The following is a 23,723-nucleotide window of genomic DNA, read 5'->3' on the forward strand; positions in this document are numbered from 1 at the left end:
ATAGAATAGTTAGAAGTATAACATCTGGATCCTTCTCAAGCTGTAACAACGCCAGCTGAAGGCTAAATTGCAGAATGCAAGTTCCCCTTTAGTAGTCACCCCCGGACTTACAGTACCACCGAACAGCATAACAACAGGACGTCGCAAGCACCTACCAATGTAGTGGTCCAGAGTTTATGGGACCCCTCCATAATGTTATATGTCTGTCTCGTACAATTGTCCTGTCAGTGTCTTAATTGTGGAGTGCATTGGAGTTATGTGTGTTGCACCTCTGCAGCACTGAATGGGTTAATGTCTGGTTATGTCTGGAAAATGTATCATGTTGTGTGTCATGTGACTGTCTTATATATGTGTTTGCAAGGATGCTATGCTAGGCAGTCCATGCTAGGGAGTCTATGCTAGGTTAGTTGTGCAAGAGTTGTAGTCTGAGTTTGCAAGTGAAAGAAGTCTGCCAGCCACACCTCAGTGATCGGCCTGTGTGTGGACAGAATGGAAGAAGCTGAGCGATTCCTTATGCTTTGCCTAGGACCAGTCTACCCCAAGAGATGCCAGTGCTACCACTAAGCACTGAGTGAGAGAGAAGAGTCGTTGCTTGGCGAGATAAGGGCACCAGAAGCATGAGTGTTGACTGGTAGAGGGTTAGAGAGAGAGAGAGAGAGTCACAGGGAGCCAGATCACACAGATAACTAGGACTGTGGATTGTCCTGAATTCCCCAAGAATCCTCCCTGTCACACCATCTTCTTCTGTTGTAATTATGCCAAACTGTGGTTGTGAAGTGGACTTTGTTGAAGTTACAGTAAACGGACATTACCGACTGTTCACGTTTTGTCCATAACGTTTCCCTGTGTGTGGACTACTTTATTCTACTGTCAAGCTTCACCACAGAGGACGAAACAGTGGTGTCACAAGTGACAAAGAAAATTACAGGTAGCCTCTGGTTACTTTTCTCTATGACCTTGCCCAGCAGTAACTTGGTTGGGTCTCAAGCTACCCCCAGGGGAAGAGATGGTAGAGCTAACATGACAAGGCCGTTATCTACCCTGCTGTCTTCTCGGCTGTGGGCCCACTCTTCGAATGCTGCACCAACACAGTTAAAACACAAAGGCAACTAGGGATTTACCATTAGATAACAGGGTAACCGGATGGCAGCCGGATGAGAATGAGATTGATGATGAATATAAGAGGTTGGGACAAAAAGATGGTATGGAAATAACCAGTAATGCTGACCCTAACACTGTCTCTCTCTACATGTTTCCCTAATCTTATCCTGACACTGTCGTTCAACAACTGACCACAGTGTCCCTAAACCGCCTTAAGCTGTCCTTATGGATGACCCTGTCTAAAACACTATGCCTGGGAACAGGAGAGCACTAGGACCCAGACAAAAAGTTAAAGTAGTAAATGCTGGAATGATCCAAGAGGATAAAAACAAACAAAGACATGAGAAAAATCACAAACTGAGAAACACAGACTGGACAACAAAACCAAGAAGCAAGACACACTGAATGGACAGGCTAGACAAGCTAGGACTAGAACAAGGAATCCTGGATAGAACACATGTTGTCACAGCTATCAACTGCACCACACTGCAGAAACCAAAAGTATTTATAGAAAGGCTAACTAATCAGACACTGCTCTGCCTGACGAGGCTGAGCAGTGTGGTTGACTGAGCTCCTCCAATGGGTCCTAGCAACTGCCCTAACAACAACTTAAGGCCTCGTTCACACGAGTGTGGTTTTAGCACTCAAATAGCCATGTGGAAAAAAAAATGCATCTAGCTCGTGCAAAGACCACGTGAACGGGTGATTTCCAGCTATTAAGCCTCGAGCTTAATTAGCTGTGAAATTGCACGTTCGGAGCCGCGTGGTGCATGTTATCCTGCTTCCATAGGAGTCTATGGAAACCCATGCATCAGGCACCAAAGATAGGTCAGGTCTTATCTTTTCTCGCAGCACGGACCTTAGAACATGTAACTGCAAAGCTCGCATCTATCTTTGTTAGATGCGCGTATGTTGCGCGTCTAAAATTCCTTCTTGTAAACGCTTCTATAGGAAAGCATTGTTTCTAATAGACGCAATCTTGTCATGAGCCTATAATGCGTGAAAACAGCGCTTGTCTGAACGAGGCCTAAGAGAGCAGAAGCTAAGGATGCAGAAGGAGACTTCCTGCTGATCATGACACAGGATGTAGCAAATGTCACACACATTCACCTGGTATGACATCAACATGTAATTAGGAAGTGGCAAAGGTAATGAGCAAGTGACACCATGCAGCCCTCAACATATTAGATCATCCATCTTCAGAGCAATACAAGGTAACAAGCAAGAACCAAAAGTTCTTAAGCAATCATCCAGTTACTCCAGCGCTGACCTTAGGTTAGATGGCACCCTATGCAGAATGTTTTTTGGCACCTCTTTTCCCAGTCACACGCAAAAAAACTATATGCATTGCACTGGCAGACAGTCTGGCTGTATTTGCCTTGTTGAGAAAGAAGCATGATAGTAGTATAACCACAGAACAGCTCAGTGAATAAATGCTGTACCAGAACCAAGCTCATAACACAAATACAGCACTAGGATCAAATTGATAAATACAGAACCCAGCCCAAGTTCATAACTTAAAGGGATTGCCCCACTTTTAGCTGTTTTCAGACAGCGCCGTACATTGCAAAGTGGCCAGCGTTGGTACTGCAGGCTGAGTCCGATTCACTTCATTTCACATCAGCCTGCAGTACCAACCATGGCCACCATGCAATTTATAGACCAGTTTGAAAATAGTTAGAAGCTGGACAACCCCTTTAATGCAGCAAAATAACAGCTCGGTGAATGAATATGGTACCATAACCAAGCTCACAACATAAATACAGCACTTGAACTAAGTTCATGAAATAACTACACCACTTGAACCATGGGAAATAGCAGCAAGATGGAGATAGTGTCCTGAGACAAGTTTTGGATCTGAGAAGTCCTCATGGTGGTCTGCACCCAGATAAAGAAGAAAAGGGAAAGTGGACAACTCAAATCAGAGGAAATGTGACCAGTGATTACTGGAGGTAACTGCACTGTAATCACTATCCCTGTCTAGAGCTGGTATCTGACCATTATGTAGTGACTGCTATATGTAGAACTGAGCCTGGAGGAGCAAGCTGAACTTTTGCACCAGAGCCCATGGCCCTTTAGCTTCGCCCCTGGAGCCTCCTCATTAGCTGTCCTTTAGGAAGGGGTGTTTTTAGGGTTGCTGACAACTGGACTCTGCTGAACACAAATAACGGCAGCTCCACAGAGAATCACTAAGATACAGGAACATCTCAGCACGGGGTCATCGAGGAGAGGTTGCGCGGCGCCTGTTGTGTCCGGAGTATTGCATGAACATCTTCTTGAAGAAGGGATCAGGAAGGTCAGAGCCTTGAATGAGCTCCACCATCGCTCCCCCCACCTATCTGTATGTCGGAGCAGAAGACCGGACGCTCAGTGGAGACACATCGGAAGGACGACTAGGAGTCGCATATTACACATTGTATAGAGAATAAACTTGGATTCTATGCAAGACTAATCTGCTGACCTCGTGTGAGACCCCCAAATACAATAAGGAGGGGTGCACAGTGTGGCTGCAGGTCACAGGTAATGTGCATAAATGTGTGACGCTTCATGGAAAAGCTTTATTGTAGCAACTGCAGGTATGTTGCCTATAGTGCCCCCTATGACTATGCTGTAAGGTGTGTCAGTGCATTTAACCTAGCAACCAATGTGCTTCCATATCTCGGTGTCTGCCATTCCAGTGTATGAACTGCAGACTGCCACTCCATGCTGCACAGACTTGTTTGCATCCTTCCCACTGCTACCAGCAAATGTGAAAAGAGACGATTCAGCTAAAAGGCCTCTTCTGGTAGCACGTTGGACCTCCATTGGCCTTCAGAAGCGCAACACTTCATCATGGCACAAGGTGATAAAATGGTTCTGCAGGAATATCGGCCCCTACGGACAGGAAGCTTCTTGTAGTGCTGCAGATTAGATGGAGATGCTGACATGTTCTGATCAGGAAGGGGTCATCGATTCATGCTGCTTGTGCCAAAATCTGACCTCCCATCAGGCCCGTGCAACAGAAATCTGGATCCATCTGACCAGGGGTTGTTTTTCAGCTGCTCAGTGATACCATTTTTGCGCTGTTGTACCCCCTGGAGTCTTGCCTTTCTGTTTCCCTTGAGCGATGGAAACTTGCCAACAGTCCAATTCCCCCAGTGCAACTCTGTTCCCTGCAGCAGGTCTGCTACATAACTATTTTTAATGTTATTGATGTGCACACCTAAGGTCTCTGCTGAGGTTGGCCTCACTTACAGTTTGATGGGCAGGAGTTGCAACTTCTAATGACTCAAGCAGTCCCTGCAGTGTTGTCCAGGGTGGGGAGTGCTACTTTCTGCTCCTTTCTCTGGCAACCTGTTGGTGCTGATCGGTACTCTGTCTGTCCAGGGCTGGTAAGATCCTTTTCTTTCTCCCCTCTGGCAGCTCCTACTCCGGCTCTTCAGCTGGCCGCTTCTCACTCCCCAATCCGGCGCTCTCTCAGCTGACTACGCAGTAAAAATGGTCTCATTTTATATCAGAGCATTATCCAATTAGATAGAAGCCAGTGAGCATGCTCAGATCTGTTGTGCCAGGGGGGCTCTAATACAGGGATCACTCAATGTAAATGATAATGATGGGTGAAGGTAAAGGAACAGGCAGGAATGTATCATAATTTAGCCCATCCAGCACTTCCAGGGTTGGGGGGTTGGATACACACATTGTACACTGATTCCTGATAAAAGCCGACGGAGCTGTGACCTGTATAACGGTGTGCAGCTGTCAGAAGCCATCCATGTCACCGCGCCGGCTGCCTCCTACCACACAAAGAAAGGTCACTACTTCTGATTTACATCGAGGTCTGCGAACGGAAATGGCAGGTCGCTGACCCGTCATCAAATCAACAGCCGGGTGCTCCGCTAGGTATCAATAACTGGTGTGCGACCTCAATATAGACACCACTGCAAGATCAGCAAAAGACAGCAACCAGCGAGGAATGATGGGAAATGAAGGATTGTCAACCCAGAAACCCAAGTCACTGATATGAGAATAGTGAGTGCAGCTCTGGAGTATAATACTCGATGTACCTCAGGATCAGTACAGGATAAGTAATGTAATGTACACAGTGACTACACCAGCAGAATAGTGAGTGCAGCTCTGGAGTATAATACAGGATGTAACTCAGGATTAGTACAGGATAAGTAATGTACACAGTGACTCCACCAGCAGAATAGTGAGTGCAGCTCTGGAGTATAATACATGATGTAACTCAGGAGCAGTACAGGATAAGTAATGTATGTACACAGTGACTCCCCCAGCAGAATAGTGAGTGCAGCTCTGCAGTATAATACAGGATGTAACTCAGGATCGGTACAGGATAAGTAATGTATGTACACAGTGACTCCACCAGCAGAATAGTGAGTGCAGCTCTGCAGTATAATACAGGATGTAACTCAGGATCGGTACAGGATAAGTAATGTATATACACAGTGACTCAACCAACAGAATAGTGAGTGCAGCTCTGGAGTATAATACAGAATGTAACTCAGGATCAGTACAGGATAAGTAATGTATGTACACAGTGACTCCACCAGCAGAATAGTGAGTGCAGCTTCTGGAGTTGGGTGTGTGCTGGTTAAGCTCTGCAACTTCCAGGGTGTGGTCAGAGAAGGAGGTTCTGCTGAGTTTGGATCCCAGAGAAGGTGCACTTTTCTGGGCTTTGTTGGACATGGAGTACCGCACCTCCTCCCCCCGGGGCCACTTGGGGGGAGGGAGGGAAGTGATGGCAATGGCGGCATCAGAGTCTTCCGAAAAAACTTTGCCACGGGTGCCAGAAAAGCCAGCAGTCCGCAAGAAGACAGGAGCTGCTGGAGGTAAGAAGAGACTGGGTCCGGGCCGTGGCTGCAGCAGCGTGGCTCCGTTTGTCAGCACGGCAGCTTCTGACAGCACCGGGAGTGAGATGGTTACGCGCAGCCAGACCCGCAGGAGAGCAGGTGAGCCGCAGATACCGGTAAGCACGGGAATGTGGAGTGACAAAAAGAAGGAGGAATCCGTGATTGAGCTGGCCTCCCGGCTGGCTAAAAACATCACCGACTACAACTTTGCAGGGAAAATGTTGGTGGTACAAAAAGGGAAGCTCCGTGACGCCAAAATGTTACTGGAGCAAAAAGCTTCTAAAGACAAACAGGCAGAAGCCAGGTCAGCGATAAATAAGTGCAAAGACTGCATAAAGATGTGGGAAGCGGTGAGGGCAAAGATCCTGGAGGAGAGCGGGCCCTTTAAAGAAAAAATTCTGAACGACGACCGCTTTGCTAAGATGGCGGCAAGGTGCAGTGACCATGAGTCAAGTGATGGTGAAGCCTCAGATGAAGAGTTTGAGGATGTGCAGGAGACCCTGGAGCAGCCTGTGTGCTCTCAAGACTTGGCACCAACGCCCAGAGGCACTACAAGTCCCAGAGGCAAGCTACCTGAAGAGATTGCGCTGCCTTCCACCTCAGGGGAATCTGAGGTGGAGGAAAGAACAGGGAGATTGCAGCTACAGAAGACCCCGCAGCCGGAAGCCTCTGTACATATGGAGGGCTTCATGTTTGGCGACGAGTTGCCAGAGCAGGGCACAAAGATAAAGAGAAAGAAAAAGAAACCGGAGAAGCTGCAGGAAAAGCTTGTGTTCGTTCCTGGGAGCTCTGGTCTGGCTGCAAAGTCGGATCAGAGTTCTGACCCCAAAAACCCCCCTGGCTCGGGCTCTGTGGTGGGCCTGGAGCGGGAAGTTGGGGAGAAAAGGGCCCAGCTGGTCAGACCCCCTGTCCCTGTGCTAGTTGGTAACAAGGGCAAGGAGATCAGTAAGAAAGGTGCAGTAAAGGCCAGTACAGATGCAGGTCGCGGTACCGGCAAGGAGGGTGGCAGCGGTGCCACTAATGCAGCAAGTGCTGCCTGTGATGCGGAGGGGGCTGTGGACCTAAAATCTGGGGTCTCCCATAATTTGGGAGCAAGTCAGGCCGGATCCCGCGCCTCCAGTGATGCGGAGGCAAAAAAGAAAAAAAGAAAAAGTAAAAACACAAGCAAAAATCCGGAGGTTTTACCATCTACCTCTGGAGAGGCCAGGACCCATGGACCACATGATCCAACGAAAAAAGTGGTAGATCCGGGGATGAATGTGCGAGAGCGTGCGGCAGATGTAAGGGACAAGGCCAAGGGTACACGTTCCTCTGCAGTTGCTGGGCCTCCGGGCACCTCGGGTACCCCTGGCGGCCAGGAATCTGGAGGCCCAGGGGATAAGGTAGTTAGGCCAGAGGGGTCATGGGGTCCAGTCGCCCCTCCGGCGGCGACAACACCTGGTAGGAGTTATGCCAGTGTCGCCGCTGGAGGGGAGGGGTCCTCCTTGTCTCCAGGCTCTAGGGAGGGCGTTTTGCAACAGCGTCTCCTGGAGGCTTTACGGAAGGGGGAGAGTACAATCACAGTTGGAGGAAGAGAGGTGGATCTATCTCTCTGGAAAGAGAGACATGGCTTGGGTGCCTTCCGAGAGCAAAGGGGGGAGACCGTATGGTCCCTACCGACACCCGGGCAGGACGCAGGTCGTAGGAATGTGGTCCGTCTTCGTTGGAGAGGCAATGATGCATGCCCCCCGAGGGCAAGGGTAGTGGAGCTTCTGCTGAAGATGGGCTTCAGGGCGGTTGACATCTTTGCCCTGATCCATCCCTACGGCACGTCTGAGTTTGACATCAGTTTCGTTCGCCCAGAGGGCCTAGAAATCTTCTGGGGGAATTACGAGCTGGTGAAAAACGAGCCCGGTTGGCGAGACTTTGCCATCCAGGTGGTGTCTCGCCAGAACGGTATCAAGAAGGTGACCGTTTTGACTCGTAATGAGTCACTTTCTTGCTTTGACATCATGACGTGGCTCAGTAGGTACGGAGAGGTGACGGAGATGCCCCAAAAGAACAGGGATGAGCACGGCATATGGTCTGGGGCCTGGACGTTCATGGTCAAGCTGAAGCGTTCAGGTAACTCAGTGGCACACATACCATCTGCAGCCTTCCTCGGCAGGGATCGTATCTTGGCCTTTTACCAGGGGCAGCCGAAGCTCTGCCACAGGTGCGGCGACCCCTCACACTTGAGCGCCGCTTGTAAGACCTTGAAGTGCGCTCTGTGTGGGGGTCTTGGTCATCTAGCCGCCTCCTGTGCAGAGATTAGGTGTAACCTGTGTGGTGACCTCGGTCACCCATTTAGTCGCTGTCCGCGCTCCTTTGCCAATGCGGTCTCAGCACCTACGGATGGGGGTCATGATGTGGCCTCCGGGGGTGAGGGGACCAGCAGAGGTGGAGGAGCTCAGGAGCCAGGGAAGAACCGGCAAAAGACGCCTGCAGAGCAGAGGCGTCAGGAGAAACGCAGACGGAGCAGGGAGCTGACAGGAGCACCCACAGCAGGTGGGTCGATGGTGGCCCCTGTTCCAGAAGCAAATCTCGCGGCTGAGGCTTTGAGGGACAGCGATTTAGATGAGGAGGACAGGAGGATCCAGAGGGAGGAGACCAACTCTGCAGATTCCTCCCACTGTGAAAGTGTGGATGGGGAAGGCAAGAGATGGCTAGAGAAACGGCGTAAGCTAGGTGCCACGAGGAGGAAACGAAGGGGGGATTCAAGATCTTCTCCCACCCCGGGCCAAGTGCTGGAAGGAAAAGCCTGCTCACCTCCAGTTGGACTCTCCAATAGGTTCCGAGCCCTCCGAGACATCTCTTCCTCCTCTTCTGAGGGGGAGGCAGAGGGCAAGGTTCCTAGGGCAAAGAAAGGGTCAACAGGGGGCGCTGAGTCTCCACCTCGTGAAGGCATAGTTCCTTCCGGGGTGGAGGCTACTCTGGAGCCTGGAAACAAGGACGACGGGGTCGGGGGATCCCTTGCTATGGACACATCTGTGTCCAAAAAAAGAGGCAAGGGGATTTCCTCTGACCCCGAGGAAGCGGGTGTGAGGAAGAAAGCCGTCTAATTTAATCACTCATGATGGCGGCACCCACTCCGCTGACTCTGGCATCAATTAACGTTGCCAGCATTAAGTCTGATACGGCTAGATTTGCGGCCTTTGATTTTCTCGGCCGCGTTGAAGCCGACATTTTATTTTTGCAGGAGACCAGGCTGTCCGATTTGGCAGCCATACATAAGGCAAAAAGGGAGTGGAGGTCAGGCCCTTCCTACTGGTCTCTTGCGGCCGAGCCGTATAGTGGAGTGGCGGTCCTTTTTACCGCAGCGGTTGAATGCCGACGAGTTATTGAATTAGAAATGGGAAGGTGCCTGATCTTAGATGTCCTCATGAAGGGACAAGAATTAAGACTTGTCAACATCTACGGTCCCCAGTCAAAAAAGGACAGGAAGAGTCTCTTTATGAGGATCAAGCCCTACCTTTTTACCAGCCGCCAAGTTGTCTTTGGAGGTGACTTTAATGCAGTCACGAGAGCCCGCGATAGGGGAGGCTCTGGAGACAGGCGGTTGACTTTTGACAGCGTCGCACTTAATAGCATAGCTAGCGAAGCTCGTCTGGTGGATGTCCACATCCGGCACACCCCAGGCCACGAGGGGTTCACCTATTATAGAGGTCAGAGCAGGTCTAGAATAGACAGGTTTTATTTGAAGGAGGAAGCCATCTCTTCACCAGTGTCCGTTGTTGAGGTGGAATTCTCCGATCACTGTCTAATATTGTTTTCTCTGAATGTTGCAGAGACCCCCCGGATGGGCAGAGGTTTTTGGAGACTGAATTCATCACTCCTGGAGGAAGCAGAGATAAGACAGTCCTTTGAGGATTTTCTGCAGAGCCAGGTACCATTACTGGATCTCTGTAGCAGTAAGTCAGAGTGGTGGGAGATGTTCAAGAGGAGGGCGGCAAGGTTCTTCCGAGAGCTCTCCAACCTCAGATGCCTGGACAGGTACCGCCTGTACAACGGCCTGAGGAGGAAACTCGAACATCTCGTTTCGACTGGAGGTAGCCGCGAGGAGATCTCCAGAGTGAAATCTTTGCTCAAGAAGTGCCAGTACGATAGACACGCATCCTTGGTTTTTGAGAGGGATTTCGGGAAGTACCGCTCGCCCGACCCTTACAGAAACTGTAGGATGTCAGTGAATAGTAAAGTGGTCACTGGACTGATCGATAGTACAGGATCCCTGAATCGATCCAGATCAGGGATTCTGGAGGTCGTCAGATCCTACTACTCGCAACTCTTGGGAAAGAGGGATCTAGATTCGGAAGTGATGTCGGCTTTCCTGGCTGAAACTGTCCCTGAGCCGGGGGTAGACACCTCTCTTGATGTTTTGACAGGAGAGATCAGAATAGAGGAAGTTAAACTGGCGATTGATGGGCTCCGGCTCAAAAAATCGCCAGGACCGGATGGACTAACATCCGAGTATTATAAGACCTTCAAGGACCTCTTGAGTCCCCTCTTGACGGAGGTATTAAATGAGTGTCTTTCCTCGGGCACTCTGCCAAAGTCAATGAGGAGGTCAGCTTTGATCCTTCTGGCAAAGGGTAAAGACTCGAGCCGTATTGAGAACTGGCGTCCCATAGCACTTCTCAATACGGACAGGAAGGTTCTGGCAAAAGTGCTGTTTAATCGGTTGGTCAAGTTTGCACCCCAGCTCCTCTCGGGGGCCCAGCATTGCTCTGTTCCAGGCCGTAGCACCTTTAGCGCTGTTCTTGGTGTCCGGGAGGCAGTGGAGCAGGGTAGGGCTGGTCACTGGGAGGGGTACTTGCTGTCCTTGGATCAGGCCAAAGCGTTTGATCGGGTTAATCACGAGTACCTCTGGTCAGTCCTTCTGAGATATGGCCTGCCAGTGGGGTTTGTTGATTGGCTGCGAACATTGTATGCAGGGGCTGAGACTTTCCCGCTGGTGAACGGTTGGCTTGGCCGCCCTTTTGAGGTGGGTTCCGGTGTCCGTCAGGGCTGTCCTCTAAGTCCCCTGTTGTATGTGTTTGCGATAGATCCCTTTCTTAGGAGGGTTGATCGTGGACCTATAGCAGGGGTCGGGATGGACCGGGCGGTGCCGGAGGCTACCCTGAGGGCAGTGGCATACGCCGATGATGTCACGCTCTTCGTATCCTCAAGGGAGGAGGCGGAGTTTGTGGTGTCGGAGGTGGATGCCTACTCAGAGGCATCCGGGTCCAGAGTCAACTGGGATAAGTGCGAAAGTCTCTGGTTAGGAAGGGGGGATCCTGTGTTTGATCTCCCGGACACTCTTCCGGTGCCCCAGACTTCAGCAAAAGTTCTTGGCATCAAATTTGGCCAGGGGGATTACCCCATGCAAAATTGGGTAGACAGGCTGGATGGTGCCACTCAGAAGGTAAACCAGTGGAAGGGTTGGTCTTTGACCCTTCGGGAAAGAGTTAGCCTGATCAAAACATACCTGCTCCCTTTATTCATCTACCTGGGCAGCGTATGCATTTTGCCAGAACCTCTCTGGACCCGGGTCTACAACTTGTTCTTCCTAATGTTGTGGGGGAATAGGTTGAACCTGATCAGGAGAGATGTTACATACCGCACGAGGAGACTAGGGGGGTTATCTATGGTCAACCCCGTGGTGTTTCTTGTAGACACCTTTTTTAAGATTAACATAGGCAACCTCTGGCAAGAAAGGGCTCCTCTGTGGGTTTACTCCTGCCGGGGATGGTTTCGGCCCTTCTTCCAGGAATGGGAGACAGGAGGGCGAGTGAAGGACCTTCGCACGCAGCATGGATATCTCCCGGCTTACGCTACCTTGGTTCTGAAGGTGATACGCCGGTGGGGTCTGGGGATGTGGGAGATCAGGACTCTGACGAGGAGGCTCCTCGACGAAAGAGTCCTGTTGACTCATTTCCAGAAGCCCCTGGCGCTCAAGGACTGCCCAAGTCGGGACCTGGAGGGAGGGTTACGTTTACTGAATTCAACCCGGGTCCCCTTGAAGTTTTGGGACTTGGCTTGGCGCTGCTTTCACGGGAGACTGTATGTAAGGGGTAACTTGAAGAGCAGGCCTCTGATTGACAGGGGTTGCCCCCGTCAGGAGTGTAGCGACGTGCTGGAAAGCATGGAGCATTTCCTGCTTCAGTGCCCCTTTAATACAGAGGTATACCAACGGGTAGGGGTCTCCATAGGCTGGCATCAGCTGGCACACCTCTCCTATGCGGAGTGGGCTTATGGAGCCTTCAGAGGCCTTGGTGGCAGGGACCGCTGCACTTTATTTCTAGTTAGCCTAGTGGTCAGGTTCCACATCTGGAGTGCACGGTGCCTGATTTCGACGGAACTGAAAGTCCTCCCCGTGGATACGGTATGTAGGAACATCCTGGGTGACCTGGTGAAGGTGCGTTCTTTGGAGTATGAGAGGCTGGGCACATCTAAAGCTTCTCTCCTATGGAGAGGGCTTGTATTTCGTTAGGGACAGTCTTTTCTTAATCTTCTAGGGGCAGAGTAGGGAGAGAATAGGGACAGGATAGGGAAAGAGGAGGGATAGGGCAGGGACAGTTTTCCATGAAGGGTCAGACTGAGGGGCAGACTAAGGACAGTCTAGGGCAAATTAGGGAGAGAATAGGGACACCTTTTTAAATTCAAGGGATAGAACATTGTGATGTCTGTGCCCGGCTTATCACCTCCAATCCCGGTGGGGGGCTGTGAGTGCACCATGAAGCTTTTTGTTTTGGTATGGGCAAAATGGAATGAAGTAGGGCTGCAGGAGAGCCGACCTTAGGCTTTCGGGTTATGTATATAGTATATATTATGTATGTTGGTTGGAGTGTATTATGCTTTTGTATATATTGTATATTGTATATATTCACGTTCTGGGTGGTAGGTAGGTTGGGTGGGGAGTTGGGGGGAGAGGGATTCACGCCTCGAGCCGTAGCCTGGCACGTCCCGAACATTGAACTCTGGGCACGGACTGGTGGAGCGGGCATGGCCCCCAGGCTGCGGCAGGCACAGTGTGCTATTTCTTAAAAAAAAAAAAAAAAAAAACCCTGGTGTGGCTTGGCACATCCTGAACTAAGAACTCTGGGCATGGACTGGTGGAGCAGGCTTGGCCCCCAAGCTGCACTGGGGACCCAAAAAAAAAACAAACAAAAAAAAAAACCAGGCATATTTTTAGTTAGTTATTTATGCCAGTTGGCTCGGTCTTTCTGTTTGAATTTGCTTATTTATGTTGCTATTTCAGTTATTTCTGCTGTTTATGTTATTGCTTACATTTGTTCTGTGTGGGTGCAGTGCGGCACGGCTGGACCTGGAGTTATAGTTTACAGGGTTTTATGTAGTTATAGTTTCCTTAGTTTTATATTTTAGGTATATACTTGTATATTGTGTTATAGTTGTATATAGTGTTGTATGTTGAGTGTGTATGTGTGTGGGTGTGTACGTCGGGGAGGAAACCCGGATATGGACATTTTACTTTGTTTATGGATCACGGACTGTGGGGGAAGGGCCTTATATTGCTTTATATGGTTATTATTGTTACAGTTTGTCTTTGTTGTGTTTTTTACTTTTATAATAAAAGATATACAGGATGTAACTTGAGATCAGTACAGGATAAGTAATGTATGTACACAGTGACTCCACCAGCAGAATAGTGAGTGCAGCTCTGGAGTATAATACAAGATGTAACTCAGGATCAGTACAGGATAAGTAATGTAATGTATGTACACAGTGACTCCACCAGCAGAATAGTGAGTGCAGCTCTGGAGTATAATACAGGATGTAACTCAGGATTAGTACAGGATAAGTAATGTATGTACACAGTGACTCCAACAGCAGAATAGTGAGTGCAGCTCTGGGGTATAATACTGGATGTAACTCAGGATCAGTACAGGATAAGTAATGTATGTACACAGTGACTCCACCAGCAGAATAGTGAGTGCAGCTCTGGAGTATAATACAGGATGTAACTCAGGATCAGTACAGGATAAGTAATGTATGTACACAGTGACTCCACCAGCAGAATAGTGAGTGCAGCTCTGGAGTATAATACAGGATAAGTAATGTATGTACACAGTGACTCCACCAGCAGAATAGTGAGTGCAGCTCTGGAGTATAACTCGGGATCAGTGCAGAGACTCCATGGGCTCGTGTACAGATTGATCCTCTCCATATTGTATAAGTGTTATGAAGTTAAAGTATCTTTTTGTTTCATATAACAACCCCCTGTGTCAGGTTGAGTGCTGGTAAATAGGACATCATCCGCCCCACCTACAGCGTATGAAGGTTCTTCATTCATACACAATGACGGTGTTTGCTCAGCAGGTGACGGGTCCATCACACATTAACTGTATACATTCATCTTACCAGAGCAGCGATGCTTTTAATGTGTTTTATACACAGCGAGCTCTTAGTAAAGTGCAGCCTCGGCTACGAGGAAATTACATTATTGTCCCCCCCGCCACGCTGAAAGCATAATGGATGGAAGAAACACGAGCGACCGGGATGTATAGAAAGAGCCCATTATACACTGATATAAGACACTGTAATCAGCCTACAACATAGAACTCATCTCCACCACCCTGAACGCGGCACTCAGAGGGTTAACATTGGCCCGGTGTCCTGAGTCATGCAACATTATGCAGGACTGTAATGGGATGAATTTGCACTTGATTAGTTACAATAATTTTAAAGGGCCAGTACCCCCCACAGGGTACATTATTAGGATGCTACGCAGGGGGGTTACATTAGATCACGGTTTAGGTCTTGTTTGTTACCATCTATTGTTCTCCCTTTACTCCCTACATGGATACAGCCTACTTATTCACTCATCCTGAGCTTCAAGGTTCATGAATAGAATGACAGAACTACAGTGAAGACTGTCACTGACACAGATCGGTGACTATTAGTACTGCAGTGGTGGCCATTAGTGCGTCATCCTTGGGATCAATCAGGACCCCTCTCGCTCTGTCAGACCCAACATGTCCCCTAAAAATTTCATTTCCCCATCACTTTAATTAAAGGGACACTGACCATAAAATGTAATTGTGTATGTGCACTCGTGTGGATACGGGCAATCATGAACTTTAGGTCACAGTACATATCACAACCTCCTGTTCTCACCGGCTTCATCTCCAGCTTGTAGTGTAGGACCGGATCCACGGCGCCAGGCTCCTTCTGGGTCCACTGAATCAGATAGGAGTAATTCTTAAACTGTTTGTAGCTCTCGATGGGGTTTGGGGTGTCAAAGTAGAACTCGGGGTTATAAGCTTTGCCTGGAAGAGTGAGGTAATAATTTGTTATCACACGAGCCCAGAAAATCCAAAATGTGATGGTGAAGAGTAGTGATGGCGTGATGGTGAGGACTAGTAAAGATTTGATGGTGAAGGCTAGTGATGGTGTGATGGTGAAGACTAGTGATGGTGAGGACTAGTGATGGTGAGGACTAGTGAGGATGAGTGATGCTGAGGACTAGTGATGAAGTGATGGTGAGGACTGGTGATGGTGTGGAATAATGAAGGTGTGATGGTAATGGCTGGTGAAATTGTGGTGGTAAGGATTAGTGATGGTGAGGACCAGTAATGGTAAGAACTTGTGAAGAGGTGATGATGAGGACTAGTGATGTATGATGGTGAGGACTAATGAAGGTGTGATGGTGAAGAATAGTGATGGTGAGAACCTGTGAAGAGGTGATAGTGAGGACTAGTGATGGTGTGCAATAATGAAGGTGTGATGGTAATGGCTGGTGAAATTGTGGTGGTAAGGATTAGTGATGGTGAAGACCAGTAATGGTAAGAACTTGTGAAGAGGTGATGATGAGGACTAGTGATGTGTGATGGTGTGGAATAATGAAGGTGTGATGGTAAGGGCTAGTGAAGTTGAGGTGGTGAGGAATAGTGATGGTGAGAACCAGTAATGATGAGAACATGTGACGAGGTGATGGTGGTGACTAGTGATGTGTGATGGTGAGGACTAATGAAGGTGTGATGGTGAAGAATAGTGATGGTGAGAACCTGTGAAGAGGTGATAGTGAGGACTAGTGATGGTGTGCAATAATGAAGGTGTGATGGTAATGGCTGGTGAAATTGTGGTGGTGAGGATTAGTGATGGTGAAGACCAGTAATGGTAAGAACTTGTGAAGAGGTGATGATGAGGACTAGTGATGTGTGGTGTTGTGGAATAATGAAGGTGTGATAGTGAGAAGTGATAATGTGATGGTGAAGACTAGTGATGAGCTATTATGGTTGAGCACATTAGCTCCTTGCACGGTGATCTTGAGGTGTATAACATGGGCATGTGCAGTAGCCTAAGGTGTCAATAGCTCTTCGCCGTGCGCATGGAGTAGGCACGTTTAGGCCAGCAGCGCACAGAGAGAGAGAGCGCCTTAAGGCTGCCTGTCCACGATATCCCGCGGCGGATTTCTCCACCGCCGGGGAGCAGGAGCCATCTGACAGATCTCCGCGGTTAGCCTATCTGACAGATAGGCTGACCGCGGAGAATCGCGGCAATTCACAGCATGCTGCGATTTGCCAGCTGCGAGCGGAGAATCGCTATGATTCTTCGCTCATGGACAGGGGGGCTGCGCTTTCCAGTGGCCGAATTTTCGCAGCGGGGAACACAATGCAAAAACGCACATGGACAGGCAGCCTTAAGAAACATTGAGCCAATGAGTGTAATTCGGTTACAAATAAACTGATTCACTCCTACAGAGGAGACCGGACACAGAAGGACGCCATCACCTGCCAGGATACGGCCGTCACAAACAATGTGGTCCACTCACCAGTCACCTGAAAGACACAGGAGTCCGACCCCACGTCGTTGGAGATGGTGCACTCGTAGGTGCCGCTTGTCTCCCTGCTGGTGCTGTTGATCTTGTATTCAGAAAACTCCTGTTGCTCTATGGGAGGTACGGTCAACAGGTTCCGATTAAACCGCCACACCGCCGTGGCCACTTTCACTGGACTCCCCTTCAACATGTTACACCGCAGCGTCATGCTGCGCTTCAATGGTAACCTGATGTCCTGAAATTTCGGTTCCACAACTGGTGCAACTGCAGAAAGAGACAAGGAGGATCCATTACTGCTAACATCCAGCCCATATATCAAGTCTGAGAGGTAGTCACAGCCCCGCCCCCCCTGATGATGACATCACTGTTATAATCACATGTGATCAGTCATGAGATCCACACATCTTATGCTGCAGTAACATCATCTATTACTACTGGCAACCAGCCCCTATATCATACCTGAGAGGTAGTCACAGCCCCGCCCCCTGGTGATGACATCACTGATATAATTACATGTGAGCAGGCATGAGATCCACACAACTTATAATACAGTAACATCATCTATTACTATTCACAACCAGACCCTATATCATGTCTGAGAGGTAGTCATAGCTCCGCCCCCTGGTGATGACATCACTGATATAATTACATGTGACCAGGCATGAGATCCTCACAACTTATAATACAGTAACATTATCTATTACTACTGACAACCAGCCCCTAATTTGTCATGTCTGAGAGGTAGTCATAGCTCCGCCCCCTGGTGATGACATCACTGATATAATTACATGTGACCAGGCATGAGATCCACACACCTTATACTGCAGTAACATCATCTATTACTACTGACAACCAGCCCCTATATCATGTCTGAGAGGTAGTCACAGCTCCGCCCCCTGGTGATGACATCACTGATATAATTACATGTGACCAGGCATGAGATCCACACACCTTATACTGCAGTAACATCATCTATTACTGCTGACAACCAGCCCCTATATCATGTCTGAGAGGTAGTCATAGCTCCGCCCCCTGGTGGTGATATATTGTACATTAACCATGTATAGCATTCGTCCTCTTGGGTCTGATATTTTGTATCTTGGATGAGATCTGAGCTTCAGCGGCTCATTTGCCTTTCCTGTGAGATGACTGATGTTTTGGACGCTGGGGTCTGACTCCTGGTAATAAGACGATGCGGCGGTGTCTGGCCCCAGTACTAATTACCTCCACAGGAGGCATGTAGGTCTTGTGGGACGACAACCTTGTGCCTTCAGGTGGGAACGTTCCTTTAAACCCGAACAGCACAAGTGAGAAGTAGCTCTGCGGCGTTCAGTGACCTCGTTAGGGCCAGATTCACACGACCGTCTGTGCAAGTGCAATACGCAGAAAATAGAACCCAGTCATCTCAACGGGTTTGGTTACATAAGCGTATTTTGCACGCATGGACTGCGCAGGAGGAAGAGACAGCATACTGTGACTGCGCAGGAGGAAGAGACAACATATAGTGACTGCCCAGGAGGAAGAGACTACATGGATGGACTGCACAAGAGGAAGAGACTGCATGCATAGACTGAGCAGGAGGAAGAGAGTGCATGCATGGACTGAGCAGGAGGAAGAGACTGCATGCTTGGACTGCACAGGAGGAAGAGGCAGCATACAGTGACTGCACAGGAGGAAGAGACTGCTTGTTTAGTGGCCCAGAGTTACCAGCACCACTCCATAAGTATGAATGTGTTTGTCTCGTGCATTTGTACTGTCAGTGTCTTCTATGTGTGTGCATTTGATATGTTTTGCACCTCTGCAGCACTGAATGGGTTAACGTCTGGGTTATGTCTGAGAAATGTATCTTGTTGTATGACATGTGATCGTGTTATATATATGCGTATGCAAGTTGGTCTGAGAATAGTCTTGGGAGGAGAAGAACTTTCACTGAGTAGGAGAAAGTGTACCTCATCTTACAAGGATCCCCAAGATGGAAGAGGATGAGCAATGGCCTAATGTCTGCCCTGGGACCTGAGAGAGTAAGAGGAGCCACCAGGCAGAACTGAGTGTGACTTCTAACTGTGAGTGTCGACCGGTAGAGAGCTGGAGAGAGAGTAAAGAGAGTCGTCGGGAACAGAACCCCACAGATAACTGGGACTGTGGACTCATCTGCAATCCTGTGACTCCTCCCTGTCACACCACTATCTGTCTACACCGGTGTCCTGCTGGCTAATGCAAAGTTTGTTAACTGTTAATGGTTTATTCAAGTAAATGAGCTCTACTGACCGTTCCCGGTTTTGCTCAAAAAGTTATCTCTGTGTGTGGACTATTTATTCCAACTTCTGGATTCACTGCAGAGGATGGAACGGTGGCGTCACGAGTGACAAAGGACTGTAAGGTAAACCTCGGATTAGGTCTTCCCCGTTAAATTCCCCCAGCAGTAACTTGATCGGGTCTCGTGCCACCCCCAGGGGAGGAGATGGTAGAACCCCTGGGGGTAGATGGTAGAGCCAAACCTCATCTACCCCGCCCTCTCCTCGGCTGTGGGCCCTGCACTTGCATGAACTGTGCAGGAGGAAGCAACAGCATGTATGGACTATACAGGAAGAAAAGACTGCACAGAAGAAAGAGACTGCACTCAGCTAGTACATCAGAGGAAGAGACAGCACACGGTGACTGTGCAGGTGGAAGAGACTGCAGCGGAGAGGTCCGTCTTCTTTGCTCTGTGCCTGCAGTCAGTAGATATAAACCTGCTTTGAAGTCATCTGTAAAGATTCGGAATTGGGATTTCCAGGATCAGAAAAACCTGGAGACTTTTCCAGAACAGCGCCATAGTCATCCATGGGCCATGCCCGGTACTACAGCTCAGTTCCATTAGTGTGGTTGGAAGAAAGCAGCCATGTTTTTCTACTCCTGGACGCCCCCTTTAAGTTTGTTGATAACACTGCGGCTCCTGCAGGTGACTGACAAGCTCTGGCGGTTCACCAGCGCTGCGGCGGCGGCAGCGGCCTCCGCACGTTATAATGGCAGTGCTGTGATATACAGTATTAATAGCAGAGCGGTCTCGGTGGGGACGTTGGGATGGTCAGACCCTCGGGCCGGATTGCTGCCCTCCCTTCTCTCCCAGCAGTGTGTGTAGTGCGCGGCACAGGGGTCTCCATTACTCATGTCTGTAGTGCGCGCTGAACTCTCATATAAACCCCCGCCGGAGGCCGCGCTATTAAAGGCATCCGTTATGTGATATCGGGCCGACCGACCGCTCGCCGCACTTTCCCAGCTTGTTATTACACCAATAAAAAGTGCTTTCCGTTATTATGATGGTTGGAGGAGAAATCCCAATATCAGCAGTCCTGACACTTGTTATTTAGCAGCCGGCCACGGGGGCATACAAAATGCGCGAGCGGCGAAAAACAAGTACAAGACAATCTTCATTCCCGGCTTTTCCTCTAAATATCAACCTCAGCCAGATAAGAATAGGGGGACTCGGGTAGTACTTCCATTGACTTCATTCTCCACCTATTATGCGCACGTACATCGCATGTGTAATACGCAATGAAGTTATGCTTCTGTGTACCTGGCCTATGGCTACATTCACATGGAGGGGCGCGATATCACGCCTACCAACGTGCGTTTTTCACGCGGATGCAAGGCGTTTTTTATTCACCGCCTCAAACCACTTCTGTGCAGTTGCGATCCTCAGGCGCGGGTTTCACGTGCATCAGAGGATCACAAGTGCTTTCCATTGATGTTAAAGGTCCCGTTGAACACAACGGGCGAGGCGTTCCGAGGGAACACCCAAAGAAAGGACAAACCGATTTTTATCCACGCAGTATCGCTGTAAGCTAAAATAATCGCTCATGTGACCAAGTCCGTTCAGAAGAACTGAGTTCATATTCACATGGGTTTTGTGAGTCTCGCCCGTGCGAATGTAGCCAAAACGTGTCTGCATGCGGTGTGTTGTAGCCAAAATACACTTACATAATATGTTTTTTTTCTGGTACCTATTTAAAATACGCGTTGCGGTAAACAAAAGTAACGTCATTTCTTTTTTTTATTTGGCATGCCGGTTTTTATCATAGAATTCAAGCGGATTTCAAAATATGTGTCAAAATAATCATCAAATGCAAAAAATGGGCCTATAAAACTGGAGTCTTCTGGTTTTAGTAGGGTGACCAGACATCCCGATTTAGGCTGGACAGTCCCACTCTTGGAATGCAGGGTCACCATGAAGGTGACTAGCAGCAGGGGTGTCGCGGCTCCTTGGCTGGTAATCACTTTACGGCGCTGCTGCGGGACGCACACACTGACGGCAGCATGTGCACCTGGGATCATCCTCCCCTGATCTTTCTTCCTTGGTTCTCCAGGAGGAGAGGAGAGGGGAGAAGGCGCTGTTGCGGTCGCACACAGTTCTGCTCGCAGCACTGCTGAGAATTAGTACTACTGAGGTACTATGGGGGTCACTATTACTACTGGGGCCAATATAAAGGTCACTATTACTACTGAGGCTACTATGGGGATCACTATTACTACTGGGGCCACTCTGCTCATGGCAGCATACGTCAAGTTGATTTAGGGTATGTTTACACGTGGCAGAAATGCTGAGGAATGTCCGCAGAGGAAATTTCCTTGGCGGATTCTGCAACATTTCCGCTTTCAAAATCATTTTGACTGGAAATCAACTGTAAGCAGGTCACTGAGGGGCACTATTCGTGTGAGGCGGTCACTGAGGGGCACTGTTAGTGTGAGGCGGTCACTGAGGGGCACTTAGTGTGAGGCAGTCACTGAGAAGTACTATTAGTGTGAGGCGGTCACTGAGGGGCACTATTAGTATAAGGTGGTCACTGAGGGGCACTGTGAGTGTGAGGCAGTCACTGAGGGACACTAGTAGTGTAAGGTGGTCATTGAGGGGCACTGTTAGTGTGAGGCGGTCACTGAGGGGCACTATTAGTGTGAGGCAGTCACTGAGGGACACTAGTAGTGTAAGGTGGTCACTGAGGGGCACTGTTAGTGTGAGGCGGTCACTGAGGGGTACTATTAGTGTGAGGCGGTCACAGAGGGGCACTATTAGTGTAAGGTGGTCACTGAGGGGCACTGTTAGTGTGAGGCGGTCACTGAGGGGCATTATTAGTGTGAGGCAGTCACTGAGGGGCACTATTAGTATAAGGTGGTCACTGAGGGGCACTGTTAGTGTGAGGCAGTCACTGAGGGGGACTGTTAGTGTGAGGCGGTCACTGAGGGGTACTATTAGTGTGAGGCAGTCACTGAGGGGCACTATTAGTGTGAGGCAGTCACTGAGGGGCACTATTAGTGTAAGGTGGTCACTGAGGGGCAATATTAGTGTGAGGCAGTCACTTAGGGGTACTATTAGTGTAAGGTGGTCACTGAGGGGCACTATTAGTGTGAGGCAGTCACTGAGGGGCACTACTAGTGTAAAGTGGTCACTGAGGGGTACTATTAGTGTGAGGCGGTCACTGAGAGGCACTATTACTGTGAGGGGGCAACTGAAGGGCACTCTTAGTGTGAGGCGTTTACTGAGGGGCACTGTTAGTGTGAGGCGTTCACTGAGGGAAGCGGTTCCTGTGAAAATATCATTAGCAGCGCAATTAATGTGGCTTATTGCAAAAGTGGTGTGTCCCGGCGATAAAAAGTTTGACATGGTGTGTGTAAGATGGGTGGTACGGACCCCTCTGCCCTGACCACCAATAAGATCCCATATTTCTCCATGAGAACAGCCATCCTTTAACTTCTTCATGTGTAAATACTCATCCGATAGTTTCTGCTATAATCGTGTAAGCATCCATAAAATGGCGCTGCCTCGTGTTCATGCTGTTCCTTCCGTCTAATCCTAATTTTTGCCGCTGGATATGTGGCACTAAACATCTGATTGTGACTGGTGAGGAATGAAGAATAAAAGAAGCGTCCACCTCTCCCCGTCCTCCAAGTCGCTATATTGATCTTGTTCCACTTAGATTCGAGTGAAGCCACGGAGCTCTTTTCTTCTGATGAGAGAGGCGGTGAGACAAGATGTGACTTTTGCGCACATAAGAGGAGAGTGTACGACGCAGTCGATGAATGGACGGGACGTGGAGATGAGACTGTTATTATCAGGACTTCTCAGAACGCACGTTCTGCAATCGGGTGAGATGAGGACTGCAGCGCCGGAGCAGCACTAATGAAGCGTCTGAGACGCCGAGAAGTGTCTCTATTAGAGGAGAGCGAGCGCGGCGCACACAAGAGCGACAGACGACTTCGTTAACTCCAAGATTCCTTGATGGATTCGGGGAAGCGTGACCTCAAATCAAAGGGCAGAACGCCGGGAGCAGATGATGAGAGCGAGCGATGGAGGATTACACCCTTGCAAGCGATGATACGTGGCAGCTGCCCAAGGCGCCCACCTGGGCATAAGCACAACGGGGGCACCTTTATTACTGGTGTTGTGGCAGAACTCAGGCGTTTGTTATGCATTGTTTGGTGCAAATCTATTTAGACAAATTTACTTTTGATTTGCGCCAGATATTACGCTTCTCACCCTACTAGAAAAGGGGCTGTTGTTAAAGGGGCTGTAGCTAAAAACACTATATTGACAAAAATATTCCCCTTTGCGGTTAGGTGAAGGGGATACGCAAACTGGATGTGTGAGCATTAGGTATAAGGAGAGGATCACTCAGCATATCCCAGTACAGAAACCATCGGGTACGCCCAGGTGTAGAGCTGACAACGGGCTCTGGTGGGGGGGATGTCACCAACCAATCAGTACAGACATCGGAGCTTCTGGACCTTCGAGAGTCCACTGTTGGCCATGTTATTGGGGGATAGAAGCCATCCAGTGTGTGCGGTGTCACCATGCTGAGGGAGACCTCGTAAACTGATAGATCGTGGCCAACGAAGCCTTGTAGGAGCTGTGAAGGCATCACACACATCGTCTGCCCTCGCTCAGGATGTCTCACAGGCTATTGGAACGTCCATAAGTACCAGAACCATCCGTAGGGACCGGC

General features: G+C 49.2%; 1 protein-coding gene across 6 annotated transcripts in view; it reads right to left on the reverse strand.

The window, feature by feature from the left end:
* MDGA1 (MAM domain containing glycosylphosphatidylinositol anchor 1) overlaps positions 1–23,723 on the reverse strand; it is a 271,881-nt gene that overhangs the window by 49,375 nt on the left and 198,783 nt on the right. For all 6 annotated transcript variants that reach the window (XM_066595295.1, XM_066595292.1, XM_066595293.1 and 3 more), the window contains 2 exons: positions 16,741–17,010; positions 15,084–15,235 (listed from right to left, as the gene is read on the reverse strand). In XM_066595295.1, the coding sequence (XP_066451392.1) occupies positions 15,084–15,235; positions 16,741–17,010 (422 nt within the window). The remainder of the gene's footprint in view (positions 1–15,083; positions 15,236–16,740; positions 17,011–23,723) is intronic.

Source organism: Eleutherodactylus coqui, chromosome 3 (assembly GCF_035609145.1).
Source record: "Eleutherodactylus coqui strain aEleCoq1 chromosome 3, aEleCoq1.hap1, whole genome shotgun sequence".
Lineage (NCBI taxonomy): Eukaryota > Metazoa > Chordata > Amphibia > Anura > Eleutherodactylidae > Eleutherodactylus > Eleutherodactylus coqui.